The sequence below is a fragment of the Pongo abelii genome, chromosome 1 (assembly GCF_028885655.2).
Source record: "Pongo abelii isolate AG06213 chromosome 1, NHGRI_mPonAbe1-v2.0_pri, whole genome shotgun sequence".
Lineage (NCBI taxonomy): Eukaryota > Metazoa > Chordata > Mammalia > Primates > Hominidae > Pongo > Pongo abelii.
In genome coordinates, this window is record NC_071985.2 from 155,148,979 (window position 1) to 155,172,676 (window position 23,698).

The following is a 23,698-nucleotide window of genomic DNA, read 5'->3' on the forward strand; positions in this document are numbered from 1 at the left end:
TTTAAAAAGCTTTCCCCAAACTGGTTGATTGTACGTTAAATTTAAAATACTCTGTAAACTACCACACTGGCTCTCAGTGAAGTAGCTCTTTTTTATTTTTGGTAACATTTTAAAATAAGTAAATCTAAAATTAAAAAAAAACTTTAAACTGTCTCAATCACCCAGAACTTTTAAAGCATTCACTGTACACAGATATCAATGATGATATTCTTTGGAAGTACATTAAAACCATAATGTTTACTCTTAACTCAATTGTCACATATTCTAGGCCAAAAATCTGACTGGATTCAAGCCTTACCCTTCTTTCACAATCTCATATTTCACATATTACTTGAGTTTTTTTCCAAAGCAGGATTTGCTTTAAGTTTTAAAGAAAACTAGAAGTCCTGGAACTTGGAATTTCAGGCCTGGATCTATTTCCTTAGACCAATCCAAGTGGGTTTTCTACATTTCACTTTTGCCATCCCTAGGCACATTCTATTTTCTGTCACTTAGAAAACACTGGGTCTATTTTAACCTCAGCAGATTCTAGTAGAGATTCCAAAGATGCCACTCTTCTTTTAAAATCCAGGCTGTCCACTGTAGATTTTATAACAGGAGCAACAAGAGGAAGCCTGCCAATTGTCTCAATGTCATCTGACTTCTATGTCAACAGCTTTTCTCCAGGTGATATTCAGCAGTTAAAATATGACTTGGAACCTTGTCCTTTCTATGCTTTTATTAACAATGGAAAAGCTTCTGCTGTCGACAAGATGAGCTGTTTTCCAAACAGAGTCTGTTATAATTTGTTTAAATAATCAAGTCTAGGAAACCATGGCTGCTCTTTGTTTATTCTGTATGACTATCTGTCCATACATACTGTGGATAATTTTTATTTTCTGATTTGTTTTAAAATGCTACAGTATAATTTGAGAGAAAGAACAAAGTTGAATATAAAAAATCAGAAACAACATAATTTCAGAAAGTGAAAAACTAAGAGAGTTATGATATTTTCTTGATTTTTAACCTCAATGTGCCTCAATATTGAAAAGAGAAACAATAAAATCCACTGAAACAAAAGAAAAGAGAACTTGGGGCAGGTGCAGTGGCTCACGCCTGCAATTCTGGTGCTTTGGGAGGCTGAGGCAGGAGGACCACTTGACCCCAAGAGTTCAAGACCAGCCCAAGTAACATACCGAAATCCCATCTCTACATAAAATAAAAACATTAGCCGGGTGTGGTTGTGTGCACAATGTAGTCCAGCTATTCAGGAGACTGAGGCAGGAGGATCACTTCAGCCTAGGAGTTTGAGGCTGCAGTGAGTTAGGACCACGCCACTGTGCTTCCAGCCTGGACAACAGAGTGAGACCCTGTTCCTCTAAAAAAGAAAAAAAAAGTTATATATGATGAGGTGGTGGGAATAATAAAAAAAAGAAAAAAGGAGAACTTGTCAAAGTTCTTGATTTGTGATGACATATAAAGTTTCACCTATGTGAAATAATATATGTACAAAACAGCCTGATATTACCCAAAAGAAGATTTCCACAACAGTTGTCTGTGGCATTCCCTATTTATCAAAATTTTTATATACTATGATTGACCAACACAACAACTGTGATTCCTAACTGGGAAGTACAGCTGCCAATGCAAAGTGAGTAACACAAGGAAAGGGAATGGGAACCAAACACTTTAGAAGAGTAACAGCATTTTCTACACCCTCCCCGCTTTTGTTTAAAGAAGAAAGAAGTGACTAGATTAACCTAAACTGGAGCAAGAAGTCATTAAGATTAGGTCTGCAGTTACAGAGACTTGAGCAGGGCCACGAGGTACAACTGGTCATTCTGTATGTTACACAAAGTTCCCCTGCTACAGGAATAAGTCGGGGCAGAAATCCAGCCCAAATACTAGACCCTGCATCTTCCTGAAGTGGACCTTCTTCTTGGCACAAAGGTCCCCTCCCAAGGGGCTTACATGGATGGCCCTTTGTCTAAATCACATAAAGGCTTTATATAGGCAGTGACGGTCCTGGACATAGAAATCCAAGCTGTTAAGACATAACTTCGATACAAAACAGGCAAAGGCAAGCACCAGAAATTTCTCATGTTTCTGGGACCCCAACAATTTTCATTATATTGCTTTCTTCTCTGAACCTACTTTAACTTGTATAATACCAGTTAAATTTCATTTTGTGTTATTACTAAACCCTTTAAAAATAAGATTATGAGCCTTAACACATGGGAGGAAATTACTAAGCCAAATTTCTCATATGTTGTACAATGTGTACTCTGTATATTTAGATGTCTGAGTATACAACTTAAGCTGGCAATTCATATCATTCCCTAAAAATAAACCCTCAGGGAGTTTATCCTCCAACCACAATGATTCTGCAGGAATGGGAGAGGACAAGGTCTTAGAGCTTCAACTTGGGGCTGACATTTGATGTAAGATGTTAGGCTGAGGTATTTCCTCTTGTTGCCAAGTTCATTCAGTATTTCTAAATGTTCTATCTGGCTGCTTACCAAAAAAGAAGAATAACATCTCTCTAGTGGTCAAGAGGTTCTACTTGACAGCTTTTCCTATGCTCTGCCAGAGAATTTGTGCAGTCAGTACTAAGCTGGCAAAATCTCTGATTTTCCCTTAAAGGATGTCTCACTGACTCAATAAAATCTTATAAAGGAGCAGCAACGAAAATGGATAAAATATTTAAACTGTGCCAGCCACACTTCCAGACTTCTTCAAACTCATAAATTTGATTATGACTGCTTATAATCCTCAATGGCTCCCTTTTGTCTAAAGGTACAAAGCAAGGACCATCATAATTTATGTCCTGCCCAGCTTTCTAGGTTCATCTCCTACCACTCCCCACCTATATTGTGTTCCCAAAACATATCAAAGAACTTGTAGTTCCCTAAACAGGCTCCACTCTGCACCTTGATCCATGTTCTTCCCTCTGCTAGGAATGCTCTTTTCTCAACTGTCTCCCTAGCAGACCATCTTTCTTTAAGTGTCACTCCTTCTGTGAAACGTTCCCATGAGCCCCACTCCATGAATAATCACACGCTTTTCCTTGGTGTTCCCACAGCACTTTATAAACATGTTATTATGTACTTACTCCACTGTCTGTGTATTTTTTAATGCCTGTTTCCAAAACTAGACTCTGCATTGCCTAAAGGCAGAGATGAAATCTTCATCTTTATTTCTCCAGTGTCTTATACCATGTTTGACATATACTAGGAAATTAAATGTTTGCTAAATAAATATTCCAGACCCAAGATTCTGTGAGCTCATTCTGTAAAAACATAGATTAGGAAGATGCCTAAACACATATCTGAAATATGTGAAGCAATGCTTTCAATAAAGCCACAAAAATTCCTGGTTTAAGATCTAAATCTGTTCCTACACATCAATATAAAAGAATCTCAAAGTCCTCTGTTTCAGCCACAAAAATAACATTTATCATACAGGCTTCAGAGTTGCCTGCTAATACTACTACTGCACATATATACTACTCTTCACAGGAAGTGTAACTACACAAAATATGAAGCCCAATTAATTTTAGAAGGAAATGAAATTAGAGATTAATAAGTTGGAACTTTATTCATTTAAACCATACCAACTATATAATGTCCCCAAGAAACTGTGGACAAGATACATCTGTTGTTAATTGGGTTTACTTTTTTGGTGTTGTTTTGTTTTGAGACAAGGTCTTGCAGCCTCAACTTCCTGGGCTTAAGCAATCCTCCCACCTCACACCCAGTTTACTTCTAAACTGGCATTAAATCCAGCAATTTATTCCTGACTAAATAGCCTAACCAAAGTGGGTAAAGAATAATGTTAATTCCTGAATGTACTGTTACAAAAATAAATTTCCAAAGCATGTAATTACACACATTCTTCATGATATGACAGTAACCGAAGTCTCCTACAGTATAAGTTATTCCTGGTGTTAGAGATTGGTAGGATCCCACATTTTGGTGGAAGATGAGAATTTCCTCATGAGAGATTGGTAGAATATCTCTGAGTTGTTGTGGCCAACTGAAGCCTAATTTTTACCAAAATAATTCAGATAATACAAATTTCTGTTTATTATAAAATATATAAATATATATTTTTATTGTGTGATATTTGAAATGTATAAAAATTACCTACATAGCATAGACATGTTTCTGGACTCAAAATAATAAAACAAACATTTTTGCATTTGCCACCCATTTATAGTCACTTTTCAAAGCTTACAAAATTACTTGTCTATTAAGGAAAGTAACACCATCACGCAGAAATACACTGTACATATCTTCTTACGTGAAACTCGAGTTCCCAAATAAATTTCATAGACATTCAGATATTGCAGCAAAAAACAGCTGCAGATAACTAAAGAATTAACCCATATGTCCCAAACAAGATCTGTTTACTTTCAAGTTCTTATCTTAGGCTCTTAAACAGGCTGAGGGCACTTCAATTGTGAGGTATGGGAAGAAATGGAAGTGGAGAGGAAAAGTTAAAGGATCTTCTACTTTGTGGATGGAGGTTAGGCTCTGAGTCTAACTGCTCGGTATTGAAGAATATACTAACTTATATTGCTTTTTAACTGCTCCATAAGTGTAAGTGTTAGTTACCCCATCAGACTACAAGCAACCTGAAAATAGGTACATTAGCCCTTATTTCATCTGAATTTCATCACATGTTTCAGAGTTGTGTTTAAGTATTTGTTTGCTGTGTAAGGTACACAGCAAATAAATAAATACTTAAAAACTGATTTTTAACCTATATCTGCTTTAAAGTCTCCATGGGTATCTCTGCCATTAATGCTCCTTTACCTTAATGAGAGGCTATAGCCACAGGGAAATATAGTCTTTGATTCTGTATAGTGGGCCAGCTGACTTATGGTCCTCTATCTGACACAGCTCTCTTCAGACATAAAAAGATTCTAACACTCTACCCAAAGCGGTGAGATAGGGCAGGGGTGGGGGGAGGGGGATGCGGAAGAGGGATGAAAGAATACGTGGTGAAAAGATGAAATAAAAATAAACGTGTTATCATTCCCAGATAATATGTGGTCTAAATAAAAACTCCAAAAGAACCTATGTCAAATTACTGGTATTACAACTAATAAGAGTTCACAAGAGTTGTTAATATTCAAATGCAAAAACCTACATTTAAGATCTCAGCAATGACAAATTAGAAAATGTAAATTTAAAAAAGACAACCACTTATAATGACAATGAAACTGTAAGGGACTTAGGAAAAAAGACATTTAAGACATTTATGAAGAAGATTATAAAACATTATGAAAGATATAAATGAAGACCTAAGTAAAGAACCATACCATGTTCACAGATATAAAGGTTACTATTATGAAAATGTAAATTTGCCTACAGCTGACCTATAAATACAATATAATAATCAAAATCCCAAGAGGGTTTTTCATGAAACTTGACAAGTTGACCTAAACTTCACATGGAAAAGCAAAGGGCTAAGAACAGTCATGACAAGTCTCAAAAAGCCCCACAGTGAATGGACTCACCCTGCCAAGTGTCAAGATTTATTACAGAGCTATATAAAGCTACAGTAATTAAGACCCTGTGAAACCAATGCAGGAAACAGATTAACAGAACAAAATAGCCCAGAAAAGACACACAGAAAGAGACCTGACATATGACAAGGGCAGGGGGGGGGGAGGGCTTTGCAAATCAGTCACAAAAGAATATATTATTCAAAGAGAGGTGCTGAGGCAATTACCTATCCAAACATTAAAAACAAAATAATAAAATACATTTAAAAAAACTTCCATGGCCGGGCGCAGTGGGTCACGCCTGTAATCTCAGGATTTTGGGAGGCCAAGATGGGAGGATCACTTGAGATCAGGAGTTCAAGACCAGCCTGGCCAACATGGTGAAACCCCGTCTCTACTAAAAATACAAAAAAATTAGCTGGGCGTGGTGGCAGGTGCCTGTACTCCCAGCTACTAGGAAGGCTGAGGCACCAGAATCACTTGAACCCAGGAGGTGAAGGTTGCAGTGAGCTGAGATTGCGCCGCGGCACTCCAGCCTAGGTGACAGAACGAGACTCTGTCTCAAAACAAACAAACAAAACTTCTAGAAGATTTTTTAAGGGACAGGGTCTCACTCTGTTACCAAGGCTGAAGTGCAGTGGTGCCATCCTAGCTCACTACAGCTTCAAACTCCCAGGCTCAAAGGATCCTCCTACCTCAGCCTCCCAAGTAGCTGAGACCACAGGCATATACACGCATGCCACCACACCCAGCTAATTACTTTTATAAAATTAATTATTCTACTTATTTTTTTGTAGAGACAGGGTCTCTCTACATTGCCCAGGCTGGTCTCAAACTCTTGGCCTCAAGCAATCCTCCCACCTTGGCCTCCCAAAGTTGTTGTCTGCAGAATTGACTAACAATATCATTGTAAAACAACTTATGAACATGTGACATCCTCCTATCTATAACTATGAAACTTTTAAACCAGCTTAGAAGAGGCCTCTTTAAATTGCTAGACTATAATTATAATAATGAATAGATAAGTGTTTACCACGTGCCTATGCTAAATATGTTATGTTATCTCACTTAATCCTCACAGTTCTATGAAGTTGATCCTAATATACTCCTACACATTACAGATGAAAAAGCTGAGTCTAAGCAAAGTCAAGGCTTGCTTAATGTCTCGGCTAGCAAGAGGGGTAGAGCCAGGATTTGAACTCATGCTTGTTTGACTCCAAAGCCCATATTCTTAATTACTAAGTTATATTATGTATAATTGAAATCATATTGGAGGTTTTTGTTAAGCCTTCAGAAGTTACAAAAAATAGTTTATCAATTATAATTTAACAATCTCTGAAAATGGAGGCTACAAATAAACATAAACAAACATAACACTTCCAGATGCTTTTAGCTAGAAGAACTTGCACAATAACGGAAATTTACACTAATGTTATTTCATGTCTTCTCTGCATAACTTCCACGTTCTTTCTCATTCTGAGTTACAGTAGCAGGTGCATACAAAGCCTGCCAGCAAGTGTTGACTTATATTTAACTACCAGTGCTACAAGTAGCAACACAGAATGGCACCTGAGTCACAGGCATCCAACATGTAGATAAAATGTGCTGCCCTCTAGTGATTTCAACATCTCACATTCAACACTAAATGTTCTTACAAGTGAATTAGGAAAACGTTTTCATTTTTAGAGAACTAACTCAAATCTTCATTTCATTTGTTTGTGATTGCACGACTCCTATATTCCTATAAGAGAAACAGAACAGGGCCAGGTATGGTGGCTCATGCTGTAATCCCAGCACTTTGGGAGGCTAAGGCGGGCAGATCACTTGAGGCCAGAAATTCGAGACCAGCCTGCCAACATGGTGAAATCCCGCCTCAACTAAAAATACAGAAATTAGCCAGGTGTGGTGGGGCACGACTGTATTCCCCAGCGCACCTGCAGTCTCAGCTACTTGGGAGGCTGAGGCAAGAGAATCACTTGATCCCTGGAGGCGGAGGTTGCAGTGAGCCAAGACCATGCCACTGCACTCCAGCCTGGGCATCAGAGCAAGGACTTATCTCAAAAAAAAAAAAAAAAAAAAGAGGAATAGAACAAATAACTATTGTTTAAGCCTGTATTAAATTCTTGGTGCACTAGCACTTAGAAATGCATGCAATAATGATTCATTAATTCAGGATGGTTAAGGAAATGCAGCATGGAACATGGCAAACAATAAATTATAGAATGTGCAGTGGGTTATATTTTATGGGAGGAATTCATTCCTTAAAACATAATTCAAACCCTGCCTAATGCAAAGCTATTTTCTTATCATAGGAAACATTGTAAAGATGCCTTGAAATACAACTACTGTGCTATATTTCTTTTTGCAGGCATACTTTTAAACCACAATAATTATAATAAAATCTGTGTTTACGCTTTTAAAACACAAAATATTACTAGTAAACCATTTTGTATCAGTATTACCTCCTTCCCAAATATCAAAAATATTTAATATTTCCTATTTTAATTATTTTTGGAGACTGAGTCTCACTCTTTCTCAGGCTGAAGTACAATGGCCCAATCGTAACTCACTGCAGCCTCGAATGCCTAGGCTCAAGGGATTCTCCTGCCTCAGCCTCCTGACTAGCTAGAACTACATGCACACACCACCATACCTGGCTTAAATTTTTTTATAGAGATGGGGATCTCGCTATGTTGTCCAGACTGGTCTTGAACTCCTGGTCTCAAGCAACCCTCCTGCCTCAGCCTCCCAAGTGCTGGGATTACAGGCAGACATGAGCTACCACACCCAGCCTGTTTCCTGTTTTAACACAGATGACAGCGCAGCTTAGGAATGCATTTGAATATTTGCAATTTTAGAGCCAGGTTGTCAGAAGTTTTTCATTTTAAAAATAAAAGTGCTCCTACTTTAATATTGCTCTTTTATTTTCTCGGCATTATTCTAATATTTCCAGCATGCTTGCTGCTAAATTAACAGAAATGTCAGATCTTCTTTTCAGTATTTATCATATTTAATGGCTTCTTGGATGGCAATGTTACAGAACAGAAAGTAGATTTAAAATTTAACCAAAGTAAAAACAACAACACAACCAAATCACTTGCAGAAGTTCCCATGCATATAAACAACAGTACGGTTTATAGGCTATTCACAAAGGATAGTTAATATTTCTGGTTACCAGCTGAGGTGTCACGACCTATGTGGCAACAGAGAAACAGAGTTTAGAATTCAACAGGCCCACCAGCTTTGAAACTAAGTGATTCTTTAAAGAACTTTTTAAAAATTTTGCCCAGCCTAGACAACAAAGTGAGACCCCATCTCTACAAAAGAATTCAAAAATTAGCCAAGCACAGTGGCATGTACCTGCAGTCCTAGCTACTCAGGAGGCTGAGGCAGGGGGATTGCTTGAGCCCAGGAGTTTGAGCCTGCAGTGACCTATGACCGTGGCAATGCATTGAAGCCTAGGAGATAAAGCAAGACCCTGTCTCTAAAAACCAAAAAACCCAAAATGAAAATTTGGAATTTGCATTCAATTTAACATGAAATGCTATTCTGCACTATTTCAAATTCATGAAAATCTACTTACTTAAGCTTAGCTTAACACCATCCATAGTGTATTTTTAACGCCTTTATTGAAGTATAATTTACATACCACAAAATTCTCCCCCTTTAAGTGTGCAATGTGTTTTAGTTTTAAATGTATAGAGCTGTGCAATGGTTACCATATCCAGTGTTAGAACCATACTATATGTTTTTCAAAATCTATGTTATTAACTTCATCTACCAAAAGTAACCCCAAATAATTCACAATACTGATAACTCAGAAGTTTTTTGGATCTGCTATTTAAAAAAAAAAAAAAGAAAAGGAGAATAGACATCATTTATTTTCAATAAATTCATTGTTATCTACAAAGAAAAATGCTGAAAGAATCATGCTGGGCCGGGCGTGGTGGCTCACGCCTGTAATTCCAGCACTTTGGGAAGCCGAGGCGGGAGGATCACGAGGTCAGGAGTTTGAGACCAGCCTGGTCAACGTGGTGAAACCCCGTCTCTACTAAAAATACAAAAATTAGCCTGGCGTGGTGGCATGCGCCTGTAATACCAGCTACCCGGGAGGTTGAGGCAGGAGAATTGCTTGAACCCAAGAGGTGGAGGTGGCAGTAAGCCAAGACTGCGTCACTGTACTCCAGCCTGGGCGACAGATCAAGACTCTGTCTCAGAAAAAAAAAAAAACAAAAAAAAAAAACATGCTGAAAGGGTTTAAACAGTCCCCCTATAATCTCATCCATAATGTTAAGTTGGCAAACCACTCTTCTATAAATAGTACAAATGTATAATAAGTAGAATCCTTATTTAAATTTTGAATTCCAAATTAGTGAAATAAATTTTGCTAAGGCTCTTCTAAAGTAAATAAAATCTGACACATGAGCCTTCCAATACTAAAATGATTTGCAAGTGAGTATAAAACCAGCTATGAACATTTGATGGCAAATCCCTAGCTGCAAAAAACTCAGCCTCAGCAATATTTCCAAATAATGTTAATTAATATCAGCCTCTTTTTCAAAAAAATTCTATATTTTCCTAAATTCCCAGTTAACATTTTGTTATGATATACAAAAAAGCATCCCATGATCTCTCTCTCTTTTTTTCTCTAGAGACAGGACCTCACTCTGCCACCCAGGCTAGAGTGCATAGGTACCAACGTAGCTCACCACAGCCTCGAACTTCTGAGCGCAAGTGAAGCTCCTGCCTCAGCCTCCTGAGGAACTAGGGCTACAAGGTGTGAGTTACTGTGCCCAGCCCCATGGTCTCTTTATAATCAAGATGAAAAATGTAAAAACAGAATAAGTTGAATTCACAGCTGGTTGAACAAAGTGTTTTTTTTAACAGCTTTATGAGATATCACTGACATACAAAACTGTATATATTTAAGGTGTATGATTGTTTTGTTATATGCATACAATGTGAAATGACCACCATAATCAAGCTAATTAATGTATCTACCACCTCTACAGAGTGACTGTGTGTGTATCTGTGTGTGTGGTGTGTAAGGTAAGATTTAAGATCTAGCCTTTTAGCAAACTTCAAATATGCAACACAGTATTATTAACTACTGTCACCATGCTATACATTAGATCTCCAGAATTTATTCATCTTGAATAACTGAAGACTACAAAGTATCTTAATAATTATTTGTGACCTAAGGAAATTTGACAGTGTTATGCCTCAGGTCTCTGACTCTGACACTATCCATTTTAGCAATTTTTATTAATGATTTCAATGACAGCACTGATTACCAACTATACAAAACTAACCAAATTAGAGAATGATACAAAGTTGAGAAGAATAATTAATATGTTAGATGTCAAATCAAAATCTAAAACTATTTGGCCGGGTGCGGTGGCTCACAACTGTAATCCCAGCACTTTGGGGGGCGGAGGCGGGCGGATCCCCTGAGGTGGGAGCTCAAGAGCAACCTGACCAACATGGAGAAACCCCGTCTCTACTAAACATACAAAATTAGCCAGGCATGGTGGCGCATGCTCGTAATCCCAACTACTCAGGAGGCTGAGGGAGGAGAATCGCTTGAACCCAGGAGGCAGAGATTGCGGTGAGCTGAGATGAGATCGTACCATTGTTCTCCAGCCTGCGCAACAAGAGCGAAATTCCGTCTCAAAAAAAAAAAAAAAAAAATCTAAAACTATTTAACAATTCAGAATGATGACTCAGAACAAACAATTTAGTAATAATAATAAATACAGTACCTACACCCTTGGTCCAAAAGAACAACTGCACAGGAATAAATGAGGGAAGATGTGGCTTAATGCTAAGAAACTAACAATAACAAAGAACTTAGAAATTTTAGTTAACCATAAGTTCAACAAAAACCAATGTAAACCTTAGACTCTATTATTATAATGTCCAGAATTTATTATCTTTTATTTTTTTAAGATGGAGTCTTACTCTGTCGCCCAGTCTGGAGTGCAATGGTGCAATCTTGGCTCCCTGCAACCTCCACCTCCCAGCTTCAAGTGATTCTCCTGCCTCAGCCTCCAAAGTAGCTGGGATTACAGGCACCCGCCACCACACCCAGCTAATTTTTGTATTTTTAGTAGAGACGAGGTTTCACCAGGTTGGCCAGGCTGGTCTCAAACTCCTGACCTCACGTGAGCCACCCGCCTCAGCCTCCCAAAGTGCTGGGATTACAGGCATGAGCCACCATGCCTGGCCTAATGTCCAGAATTTATAGTTCATGGTAGGCAAATTACCTTCTAGTTCAAGAAGGTACTTCTCCTTCCTCCCAAAGGCCCATTGAAAAGGACAGAAGAAATTTTTTTTAATTGAGTAAAGTATAGCATCACTGGAAAACATGAATAAGATATCAGTGGACCAGAAATTTTAAAGAACGTCTTGAAATTGGCAAATACAGGATCATAAAGGTAGAACAAGAACAACAACAACAACAAAAACGACAGCCTAAGATTCTAGAGGTAAAATGATGGTCTTCCTGAGTGTCCTAGAGAAGTTCCAAATTCCGAGCCAATAAACATTGTTATCCTCTTCCTAGAACTTTCATTTAATCCTCAAAGTCAGTTTATAAAATTGGTACTCTATATGTTAATTTTTCAGAAGAGGAAGCCAAGGCTTAGACAGGCTTTATAATCACACAGATAAATGGAAATGTCAGGGGTTGAACCCAGTTAGTCTGCATCCACAGTCCGTACTTTTAGTTATCATACAGATGGAGGATAAATCGTCAGAGTAACTCATTAGCACTACACTAAGTTCAGGGTCACAGTTAGGCCCTCTATCTCACATAGCTTGCCTCTTTTGTTCTTGGATTAAACCTTGACAATTTCTTTCTACAAAATGTGTGAAATCTGCCTAGAAAGCCTGAGAAAGGAAGAAAGACACATGAGTTAACTACAGATCCCCACATGAGTATAGAGGAAGAAAAATTTAAAAAAAAAAAAAAAAAAAAAAAGATCTACACAAAAGCATACCACCACCAGAAATAAAAGTCTCCTTACTCTGTCAGCTGTGGAATTTCCAGGCTGCCTGCTCTAAGCCGACCTTTCCTACAGGGAATTTTGGGTATAGGCATACTCTGTCCACAAAAAGTTCACAGTTAATCCTCCCATTCAAAGAAGACGTCTGTCCTATAAGTGGTAAGTCAATACAGCATGGTGATTAAGAGAATGGACTCTGCGACTGGGCACAGTGGCTCATACCTGTAATCCAAGCAGTATGGAAGGCCGAGTTGGGTGGATCATTTGAGCCAAGAAGTTTGAGACCAGCCTGGGCAACACGGCAAAACCTCACCTGTACCCAAAATCAAAATCAGCCAGGTATGGTGGCAAGTGCCTGTAGTCCTGGCTACTTGGGAGGCTAAGGTGAGAGGATCGCTTGAGCCCAGGAGGCGGAGGTTGTAGTGAGTCAAGATCAAGCCACTGCACTCCAGCCTGGGCAACACAGCCAGACCCTCTCTCTCAAAAAAATAAAGAATGGGCCAGGCGCAGTAGTTCATGCCTGTAATCCCAGCATTTTGGGAGGCCAAGGTGGGTGGATCACCTGAGGTCAGGAGTTCATGACCAGCCTGGCCAACATGGTGAAACTCCATCTCTACCAAAAATACAAAAACTAGCTGGGCATCGTGGCATGTGCCTGTAATACCAGCTACTCAGGAGGCTGAGGCAGGAGAACTGCTTGAACCCAGAAGGTGGAGGCTGCAGTGAGCCAAGATCACGCCATTGCACTCCAGCCTGGGTGACAAGAGTGAAAAGGAAAAGGAAAAAGGGAAAAGGGAAGAGAAAAGGAAAGGAAGGACTCCAAAGCTAGCTTGACTGGGTCCAAATCCGGGTTCCTCCACTTAATAGCTGTGCAACCCTGGGGAAGTTATTAATGCCTCTGTATCTCACTTTCCTCATCTGAAAAATAGGGATGATAGGTATATTTATATCATAAAAGTTGTTGTAGGGATTGAGATAATTTTCTTTTTCTTTTTTTTTTTTTTTGAGACAGAGTTTTGCTCTTATCGCCCAGACTGGAGTGCAGTGACACCATCTCGGCTCACCGCAACCTCCGTCTCCTGGGTTCAAGCGATTCTCTTCCCTCAGCCTCCCGAGTAGCTGGGATTACAGGCACCCACCACCATGCCCAGCTAATTTTTGTATTTTTACAAGAGACAGGGTTTCACCATGTTGGCCAGGCTGGTCTCGAACTCCCGAGCTCAGGTGATTCACCCGCCTCGGCCTCCCAAAGGGCTGGAATTATAGGCGTGAGCCACCACGCCCAGCCAACGCCCTGCTAATTTTTAAAAAAGTTTCCTCTAGAGATGAGGTCTCGCTATACAAGGCTGGTCTTGAACTATACAGGCTGGTCTTGAACTCTTGGGCTCAAGCAATCCTCCCACATCGGTCTCCCGAAATGCTGGGTTTGCAGTCATGAGCCACCATGTCGAGCCAGGAAAGACTTCTTAGCCATCATCTAATTTCATCTTTCCCCCTGTGTGTAATAGCTAGGGGAAGCTAGTTAATGGTAGCTACTAATAACTAGTAGCCACTACCGTTTTGTTACCATGTACTAGGTGGGCCCTTCGTTAAGCACTTAACGTACATCCTTGTGTCTTCTCTGGGTCAGGTACTGTTATATTCTGAATGAAAATTATCTCAGCAGGACACGGTGGCTCACACCTGTAATCCCAGCACTTTGGGAGGCCGAGGCAGGTAGATTGCCTGAGGTCAGGAGTTCAAGACCAGCCTGACCAACATGGAGAATCCCCATTTCTACTAAAAATACAAAATTAGCCAGGCATGGTGGTGCATGCCTATAATCCCAGCTACTCAGGAGGCTGAGGCAGGAGAATCGCTTGAACCCGGGAGGCGGAGGTTGCGGTGAGCCAAGATCATGCCATTGCTCTCCAGCATGGGCAACAAGAGCAAAACTCTGTCTCAAAAAAAAAAAAAAAAAAAAAATTAGCAGGGCATGGTGGCACACACCTGTAGTCCTAGCTACTCAGGAGGGAGGGGTGAGAGGATGGCTTGAGTCCAGGAGGCAGAGGTTGTAGTGAGCTGAGATCACACCACTGCACTCCAGCCTGTGTGACAGAGAAAGACTGTTGCAAAAAAAAAAAAAAAAAAAAAAAAAAAAAATCTTCCAATCTTGAAATTCTACCAGATTCTTAAGGGAAAAGAAATGAAGTTCATCAAATTAGACAAAGCAGATTCCAAAACAATGAAGTATTCACTGACATCAGCAATACTTGGCTTAAATTCGCCCCGAGCCTCTGAAGGCATTTGTTACACTATCTTAATTTATGACTATTAACTTTAAGTTTCCTCTCAGTAAGTTAAATATACACAATGATTTTGGATTTAAAGAATGAGGAGAGTTAACTGACTTCTAGGCAATTTTGATCAATGTTAAGTAACAGTTGTAACAGAGCTGCTTCCAGAGTCTTAGCCATAAATTCAGCTCTTTTGATCCAGAAGTTCAAAAATGCAAACTTGCAATATCCAAACAATTCCCCAAAATGAACAAAATATAACAGCTTCACGTTAAATGGAATCTCCAGGGCAACAGGAGGCCAACGAACTGGAAGCCTACAGGGAAAAGCACATCAGTCTAGTAGGCAGTGACAGCACAGGTTAAAACATGAGTGGGGTCAGGAACTTACTCCAAACCTAAGCTAACTAAATGCATGGACTGATTGTGGGTCCCACCCTATCCATTTAGAGCTCCAGATTAACAATAGTTGCCTCAGAAACAACTCGAAGACCCCAAAAACTAAGCCACATGCCCAGAGGTCTTCTTGTCTAAAAGCAACAAGAATCTAAAGCAGACCTCTGAGACTGTACCCAAGGAATCCTTTTAATCTGAAGAAATAAAAGACGGACCCAGCCAACCTCTACAGACGGATATAGAAAAAATGTGCCCAGGCATGCCAAACAGAACCAAATCTGCGATGCATATTACAAGACTAAAAGAACAAGAACTACACATCCACAAGATCCTTATAATGAGGCTAAAAGAAACTGCCAAAGATTAGACAGTGTAGACAAAGCTTCCATTCCTAGAGTAAGACATTAAAAGTCCCAGCATCCTCTTCCTCTTTCCTCCTTATAATTTTTTCCTACTTACTTTTCTCTGTGGCATTCCGTGACACTTCACCATTTTTCTAACTTTTCTAGTTGTTCCATTCTCATTCTACGTTTGAGGTTTTAAAAAATTTCTTTTCTCTGTTCTTTCTCCTACTTACTATCATAAATGACGTTCTAATTAAAGTTACAAAAGAAACTGTAGAAAAAATTAATATAAAGCTTTGACAAATTATATTTATTGATACAAATACTGCCTACTTTTTTTCTAGACTGTAATCTCCTAGCTATGTCAAAACATTATGCCTATGCTAATAGCAGAGAAGCTATTAAAAAACACTCAAGTCTAATAAATAATGTTTGGTGACAATAATAGTACGACAAAGCAGAGACCAAAGAGATTTCATATAACCTTATGACATATACACAGTAATTCATAATTCTAATACAAACAAAATCTTTTACCTAAACTCAAAATGCATAGATATAAATATCTCAAAGTTCAGCTGCTTTCAGTACTAATGTGGAAAAAGTTAAAACTCCTTAGCTTTTATTTTAATTGAAAAATAATAATCCTCTTCATACTAAAAAAGACTTAAATTATTTTTGAACAAAAAAACCATGTAATTTTGTCTTCTGTCTTTCTTTGGGGGCATTTATAGAAGTTGAAGAAGCAACTTTAATCATTCCTTTCTTCCAAGACTTCATTCAAGAACCTCACCTTGGCCAGGCACGGTGGTCCATGCCTGTAATCCCAGCACTTTGGGAGGCTGAGGTGGGAGGATCACTTGAGGTCAAGAGGTGGAGATCAGCCTGGCCAACATGGTGAAACCCCGCCTCTATTAAAAATACAACAATTAGCTGGGTATGGTGGCACATGCCTGTAATCCCAGCTACTCAGGAAGCTGAGGCAAGAGAATTGCATGAACTTGGGAGGCGGAGGTTGAGTTGAGCCAGGATCATGCCACTGCACCCCAGCCTGGGTGACAGAGTGAGTGAGACTGCCTCAAAAAGAAAAAAAGAAAAAAAAAGAACTTCACCTTGTCTCCACAAAAAAATCTTTTTAATTAGCAAGGCATGGTGGCATGTGCCTATAGTCCCAGCTACTTGGGAGGCTGAGGCAGGTGGATCACTTGAGCCCAGTAGCTCAAGGCTGCAGTGAGCTGTGATCGTGTCACTGCACTCCCACCTGGGCAACAGATATCCTGTCTCAAAAAAATAAAAAATGAAAAACTTTTTAAAAAGTATCTTTAAAACTCTTTTCTCTTTAAAGTAGGAAACAAAGGTAATGACCCATAATGATGTATGTATTGACTATTTACATCAACAGCTATCCTGCGATTAAAGTGGGCCCCAACACATATAATTCTTTAAAGTATTTTAAGTAATATTATATGTATATTTCTGAAGTGCTGAGTCTGTCCCATTTGTATATTTTTGTTTATTCTTTTCTCCTTCCAACACTCTTAACTAGATTTTTTTTCACCCACAATATATTTTAAAATAATGTCACAGTTCTGCCTATGATAAGTACTTGAATTTGTATCTTAAGGGCATTAGTTCATTTGAAAATTAAAACTGAAAGAAAAAAGAAATATGATAAAAATGTTTTCTCTTGGCTAGTTTTTTTTTTTAAGTAACCTATTATTACGTAAGACAGACAATTATGCAGATGATTCCAAGGATATAAAAGAAAAGTAAACATTTCATAAAAGCCATATGAAATATCCATCTTACCAATATCATCAGCAAGGGAATTAGGATCAGATGCCCCAAGGGTAGCTTCAAACTCCTCTTGGAGACGATAGGCTCTTTGCAGCAGAGCTTCGAGTTTATGGATAAATTCAGTACTAATAATATCCTACGAGGAGAGAAAAAGTACACAGAACAAATTAAATTCTAATGTTAAAATTCTAAATATTTTTCCCACTTTTAAATAAAAGGCAAAGAAAGTGAGTAATATAAAAAACTACTGAGAGATGGTGGAAAGAGTACAACAGCAGAAGTCAAGAGGCCTGGGTTCTAGCTGTGTCTTTGGCAAAATTACCTTAGTTCTTAGTGATTCAGTTTCTTTACCTATAAAATTAAGGAGTTAGACTAAATTGAGAGTTCTCAAAGTAAGGTCCCTGAGCCAGCAGCTTCATTATCACCCAAGAACTTGGTAGAAATGCAAATTCTTAGGATCCACCCCAGTCCTAGTCAATGAGAAACCCATGGGGTAGGGCCTCCAAATCTGTGTTTTAACAAGTCCTCTAGGTGATTCTTACGCATTCTCAAGTTTGAGAACCACTAGCTTAACTAAATAATCAATAAGGACTAGTCTAGCTCTACATCTTTATGTGATTTTTATGAACATAATGGCACTTAATTAATCCCAAAGCACAAATCAAACTTTAACAAATTCCAAGCCAGACAAGGTAGAATGTACCTGCAGTCCCAGCTGCTTGGGAGACTGAGGCAGAAGAACTGATTGAGCCCAGGAGTTCTAGGGTATAGTGTACTATGATTGTTCCTATGAACAACCACTGTACTCCAACCTGGGCAACATAGCAAGTCCCCATTTCTTTAAAAAAAAAAATCCTTTAGAAATCAATCTGTTTATTTTGCATATCCTGGGAAAGTCAGTAAACTTGATGAATGGTAAATCTCGCATTTAACAACTACCTGGATAGAAAAAGACCAATAAGAAATACCCCACATAGTCCCAAGGAAGAAGAAAAAAACAGTTCTATTAAATGCACATAAAGCAAATACACTGAATCAACATTAAAAAATACTTTGGGCCAGCACCTTGGCTCATGCCTATAATCCCCAGCACTCTGGGAGGCCAAAGTGAAAGTGTTGCCTGAGACCAGGAGTTCGAGACCAGTCTGGGCAACATAGTGAGACACCCATCTTTACAAAAAATTTAAAATTAGCCTGGCATGGTGGTGCATCCCTATAGTCCTAACTACTCAGAGGACAAGGCGGGAAGATCGCTTGAGCCCAGGAGTTCAAGACTCAGCCTGGGTAACAACAGTGAAACCCTACCTCTACCAAAAAAACAAAAAAAAAGTTTGATTCTTCTAATATTACAAAGACCACTCAAATCAATCACCCTTACATCTACATTTTCTTCAGCAATGGCATCTCCTGCACCCAGTTTAATGGAACCACAGGCTTCATCTTCAGCCTGTCTATTGCGAAAGGTCAGAGCTTGTTCCCATCGACGCAATGCTTCTTCAAACAATTCCATACCTAAAAATTAAGAACAGAACAATTTTAACTGAGCAAAACCAATGCCAAAATAAAATTATTGGGGCCTGAAATGTTTTCATACGTTATCACTGATGTCACAGTCTAATTTTGACACTAAAGAATCATACATCATTTCATGGCAGAATCTTAGTTTCCCAATACATTCTCAGCCTATGGTTCCAGTTAACCAAAAATCAGAGACAAAATGGCCAATGTTTTCATTTCTTTAAAAATATAACACAAATGTATATGGTGCTCAGAATTTTTCTAAAAGAATATAGTGAATTCATCAAAAGTTCCACAGTAATAGCTATTTTTTATAGTCACACAACTATGTTTCAAAATATCCCTGTAAATTAAAAGGAAAACTAATGGGAAGATAGAAGAAACCAGTTTACAAAAAGCTACTGGGTTTATAAGTTCTCAGAAGAAGAAAGTAAAGCTGAAGATGGCCCGGCGCGGTGGCTCATGACTGTAATCCCAGCACTTTGGGAGCCCAAGGTGGGTGGATCACCTGAGGTCAGGAGTTCGAGACCAGCCTGGCCAACATGGGAAAACCCCATCTCTACCAAAAATACAAAAATCAGCCAGGTGTGGTGATACGTGCCTGTAATCATGGCTACTCAGGAGGCTGACGCAGGAGAATCGGCTTGAACCTGGGAGGCAGAGGTTGCAGTGAGCCGAGATTGCGCCACTGCACTCCAGTCTAGGTGACAGAGCAAGAGTCTGTCTCAAAAAAAAGAAAGTAAAGCTGAAGAAAAGACAATAATATAGAAGTCTAAAATAAAAGCCTTTTCCACCTTTTGTCCCTTAAAGGGTGTCCTGAACTACTATGATCCCAACAGGCGGATTTGGATAAATTGGTGGGCCAGAGTTAAAAATCTGCAAGATACTGAATGAACCCATCAAAAGTTAGTTATAGTCCAAGCAGGAATTTCATTTCCTTGCTGAGAGAAAGCTTTGTGTGAAAAAAAAATGAATATGTGATTCCTTTTCTCCAAAGTAAAAAACAAGGCTTACAAAAATAATTATGCACTTCAAACAAAACAAAAATAGTTTAAAACTTCAACTTTTAAAGTATTTTTAAGATGTTAAATATTAAAGAAAAAGATCTTTAAAAGCTGTTTAAGAATCTGGGCAAGTCATTCTCTCGATGTTTTTAAGATATGGTAGCTAAAAAATACCTCTCCTCTCAAGTCATTTCTTCAATTACCTATAGAAACTACAATCCTAAATGAATAAAATTTCGTATTTATTTGTCATTCATTCATTCATTTATTTATTTATTTATTTATTTATTGAGACAGAGTCTCACTCTGTTGCCCAGGCTGGAGAGCAGTGGCGTCATCTCGGCTCACTGCAACCTCCTACCTCAGCCTCCCAAGTAACTGGGATTACAGACATGTACCACCACGCCCAGCTAATTTTTGTATTTTCAGTAGAGATGGGGTTTCACCATGCTGGCCACACTGGTCTCGAACTCCTGACCTCAGGTGATCCATCAGCCTCAGCCTTCCAAAGTGCTGGGATTACAGGCGTGAGCCACCACACGCAGCCTCTTTTATTTTTTTAAATGTATGTATTTATTTATTTGTAGAGATGAGGTTTCACTATGTTACCTAGGCTGGTCTCAAACTCCTGGGCTCAAGCAATCCTCCCACCACAGCCACCCTAAGTTATGGGATTACAGGTGTGAGCCACCGCACCTGGCCTAAAATTTCTTAAAATGAAATGTAGGCCTTTCCTTCTTGTTTGATTTTCTGTAGCAAAAAACAGCTTTTGAATCTTCCTCATTAAACATTTATGCACATAAAAACCAATTATATCACTGTCTATTCTCCTTTCTCCAAGTTATGCAACTCTAATTTCTTCATCCTTTTCTCACACTATCCCTTCTATACACTTATTATTTTGGCTGAACATATGAACACAGGAATAATTATTTTATTTATTTTTTTTAGGTTTTTTTGGTCTCTTTTTTCAGAGATGGGGTCTTACAATGTTCCCCAGGTTGGTCTTGTACTTCTGGGCTCAAGGGATCCTCCCACTTCAGCCTCTCAAGTAGCTGGGACTATAAGCATGTGCCACCACACTTGGCTTCAGGAAGAATTATTTTACAGCAGAGTTGTATAACACAAAGATAAAACCTGTCTCCTCTAGAAGTACTATGTCTACCTCACTATAGAATATAGTCCAGACTACCAAATATCAGTTTTGTAACAGCAAGTCAAACATATGTCACCAATCTTTTTTTAATGTCTTCAATTTTATGAAGAGAATTGAAACAGATGGGTGATGATACCAGGTGGTCCACAGGGCTCCTTGCAATCTTAATCCTGTAACACAAAGACCCCCTGTGGTGTCTCTAGTTTTACTCTGTATTTCTTCAATTTGAATTTTTAATATTCTGAGGTTTTTGTTGTTGTTCTTGTTGTTGTTTTAAGAAAACAGCCTCTGTCACCCAGGCTGTAGTGCAGTGGCACAATTAGCTCACTGTAACCTTGAACTCCTAGGTTCAAGTGATCCTCCTGCCTCAGCCTCCCAAGTAGGTAAGACTACAGGTACATGCCACCATATCCAGCCATAAACTTGTAATATTAACAGAAGCTGTGAATGTTAAGTTTCCTAGACACAGAGTAATCTAGAAATACAGTGAATTTAACTCTCTGGAGACCTTCTTTCCCCATAGGAGTACCCACTGTGATGGCACTGGAGATGAGATAGTCTAACTATTCTAGAGAGTAGGAATGCATTCTGAGGCACTCAGTCCTTCTACACAGAGCCATCAACCCTTTACTGCTCACTGGCCAGGGCCACATCAAGTTTACTGGTTTTGTTTTTTATTATGTATTTCCACTAAAAGGAAGATAGCCTGAAACAGAATAGAGAACAGGGAAAAGCATTTGAATCTTCTGATTCAACAACAGGTTCATTTGGTTCTTCTTCAGGGCTCCAGTGAGGCTCCACAGACATGTTCATGGTCAAGTCAAGAAATACTGAGATGTGAAACACAGAAAGCCTCTTTCTATTTAAAATTTTTTTCTGGATATAATACAAATGATAGCTAGATAAAACATATTTAGTAAAGTGAATTCTGATAGATTCATTACATAACAGTCAACAGATTAGGTTAAGATAGTGTAGTAGGCTGAATAATGGTCACCCAAAGATATCAGGTCCCAATTCCTAGAACATGTAAATGTTACCTTATAAATAAAGGTAACATCTTACATCTTTGTAGATGTAATCAAGAATCCTACCCAACACAGGGAGATTATCCTACTTTATCTGGTGGGCCCTAAATCTAATCAAAAGTGTCCTTGTAAGAGAAAGGTGGCTGGGTGAGGTGGCTCACGCCTGTAATCCCAGCACTTCAGGAGGCCGAGGTGGGTAAATCAACTGAGCTCAGGAGTTCAAGACCAGCCTGACTAACACGGTAAAACCCCATCTCTACTAAAAATACAAAAAATTAGCCAGGGGTGGTGATGCACACCTGTAAGCCCAACTACTTGGGAGGCTGAGGCATGAGAATCACTTGAACTCGGGAGGTGGAGGTTGCAGCGAGCCAATGTTGCACCACTGCACTCTAGCCTGGGCGAGAGTGAGACTCTGTCTCAAAAAAAAAAAAAAAAAAAAAGAGAGAGAGAGGGAGATTTGATACACAGAGGAGAATGTGACACGAAGACAAAGGTAGAGACTGGAATGATGTGGCCACAAGCCAAACAATGTTGGAAGCCACCAAAAGCTGGAAGAGGCCAGGAAAAGATTCTCCCCTAAGCCTCCAGAGAGAGCATGGCTCTACTGACATATTGATTTCAGCCCAGTGATAATGAAATTCTAGCCTCCAAAAACTCTTTCTGCTGTTTTAATTTTGTTGTATTAGTTTAAACTAATACAATGTATGATGTTATGAAGACTAGATACAACGGATATAAGAACATTTAAAATTATAGTTGCTTCTCTTAGAACAATTCAGTTTTTTAATTTCAACTTACCACCGACCGCGGTGGCTCATGCATGTAATCCCAGTACTTTGGGAGGCTGAGGCGGGCAGACTGCTTGAGCTCAGGAGTTCAAGACCAACCTGGCAACATGACAAAACCCCATCTCTACAAAATTTTTTTTAAAAAATTAGCTGGGCATGGTGGTATGTGCCTGTGGTCCCAGCTACTCAGGAGGCTGAGGTGGGAGGATCACTTGAGCCCGGGAAGTTGAGGCTGCAATGAGCAGTAATCGCACCACTGTACTCCAGCCTGTGACACAGCGAGACCCTGTCTGTCTCAATAAATAAAAAACAAGAACAAAACAAATTAAATGTGAGCACAATATCTTAAAATGTTATCATCTCATTCCTACCCATTAAGTATAAGTTCTCTGGAGTAGTCACAGGAATATTAACAAGTTTAATATCATCTTCATCTACTTTGTCCCAGGAATTAGAATTGCCACAAGCGCAGCTATGACAAGAATTGACACTCTGGACCTAAAATTAAGATGGACAGAAGTTACTTCAAATCTCTCTCATGATAGTATATTGTGATCTTTCATATTTACAAATTATTTTTATAAATCTTATCAGTGGTAAGACAATCCATGTAATTTCCACATGAAGAAATAATTCTGATGATATTCAACCAAACTTAGAAATCACGACTCTATTCTAAGCCTGTTTGCTCAAAAATACACAAGTAGAGTAATATTTTGAATGTAAATCACTTATTTCCATCAGAAATCAGGCAGTTATGTTTATATCATTTATTCTTTTAAGCATTCACTTATAAATTTTATCTATACCTACTGTGATTTAAGCTAGCTTATTTTTCTTTTAGAATGTTTTACAATGCTGACTCTCTGCTAAATGATACCTAAAATAAAA

General features: G+C 38.8%; 1 protein-coding gene across 4 annotated transcripts in view; it reads right to left on the minus strand.

Moving 5' to 3' along the window:
- Window positions 1–23,698, minus strand: part of MIGA1 (mitoguardin 1) — a 92,257-nt gene that overhangs the window by 41,601 nt on the left and 26,958 nt on the right. For all 4 annotated transcript variants that reach the window (XM_024237491.3, XM_024237483.3, XM_024237498.3 and 1 more), the window contains exons 5-7: window positions 23,179–23,305; window positions 18,689–18,822; window positions 17,323–17,446 (exon numbers count right to left, since the gene is read on the minus strand). In XM_024237491.3, coding sequence (XP_024093259.1) covers window positions 17,323–17,446; window positions 18,689–18,822; window positions 23,179–23,305 — 385 coding nt within the window. The remainder of the gene's footprint in view (window positions 1–17,322; window positions 17,447–18,688; window positions 18,823–23,178; window positions 23,306–23,698) is intronic.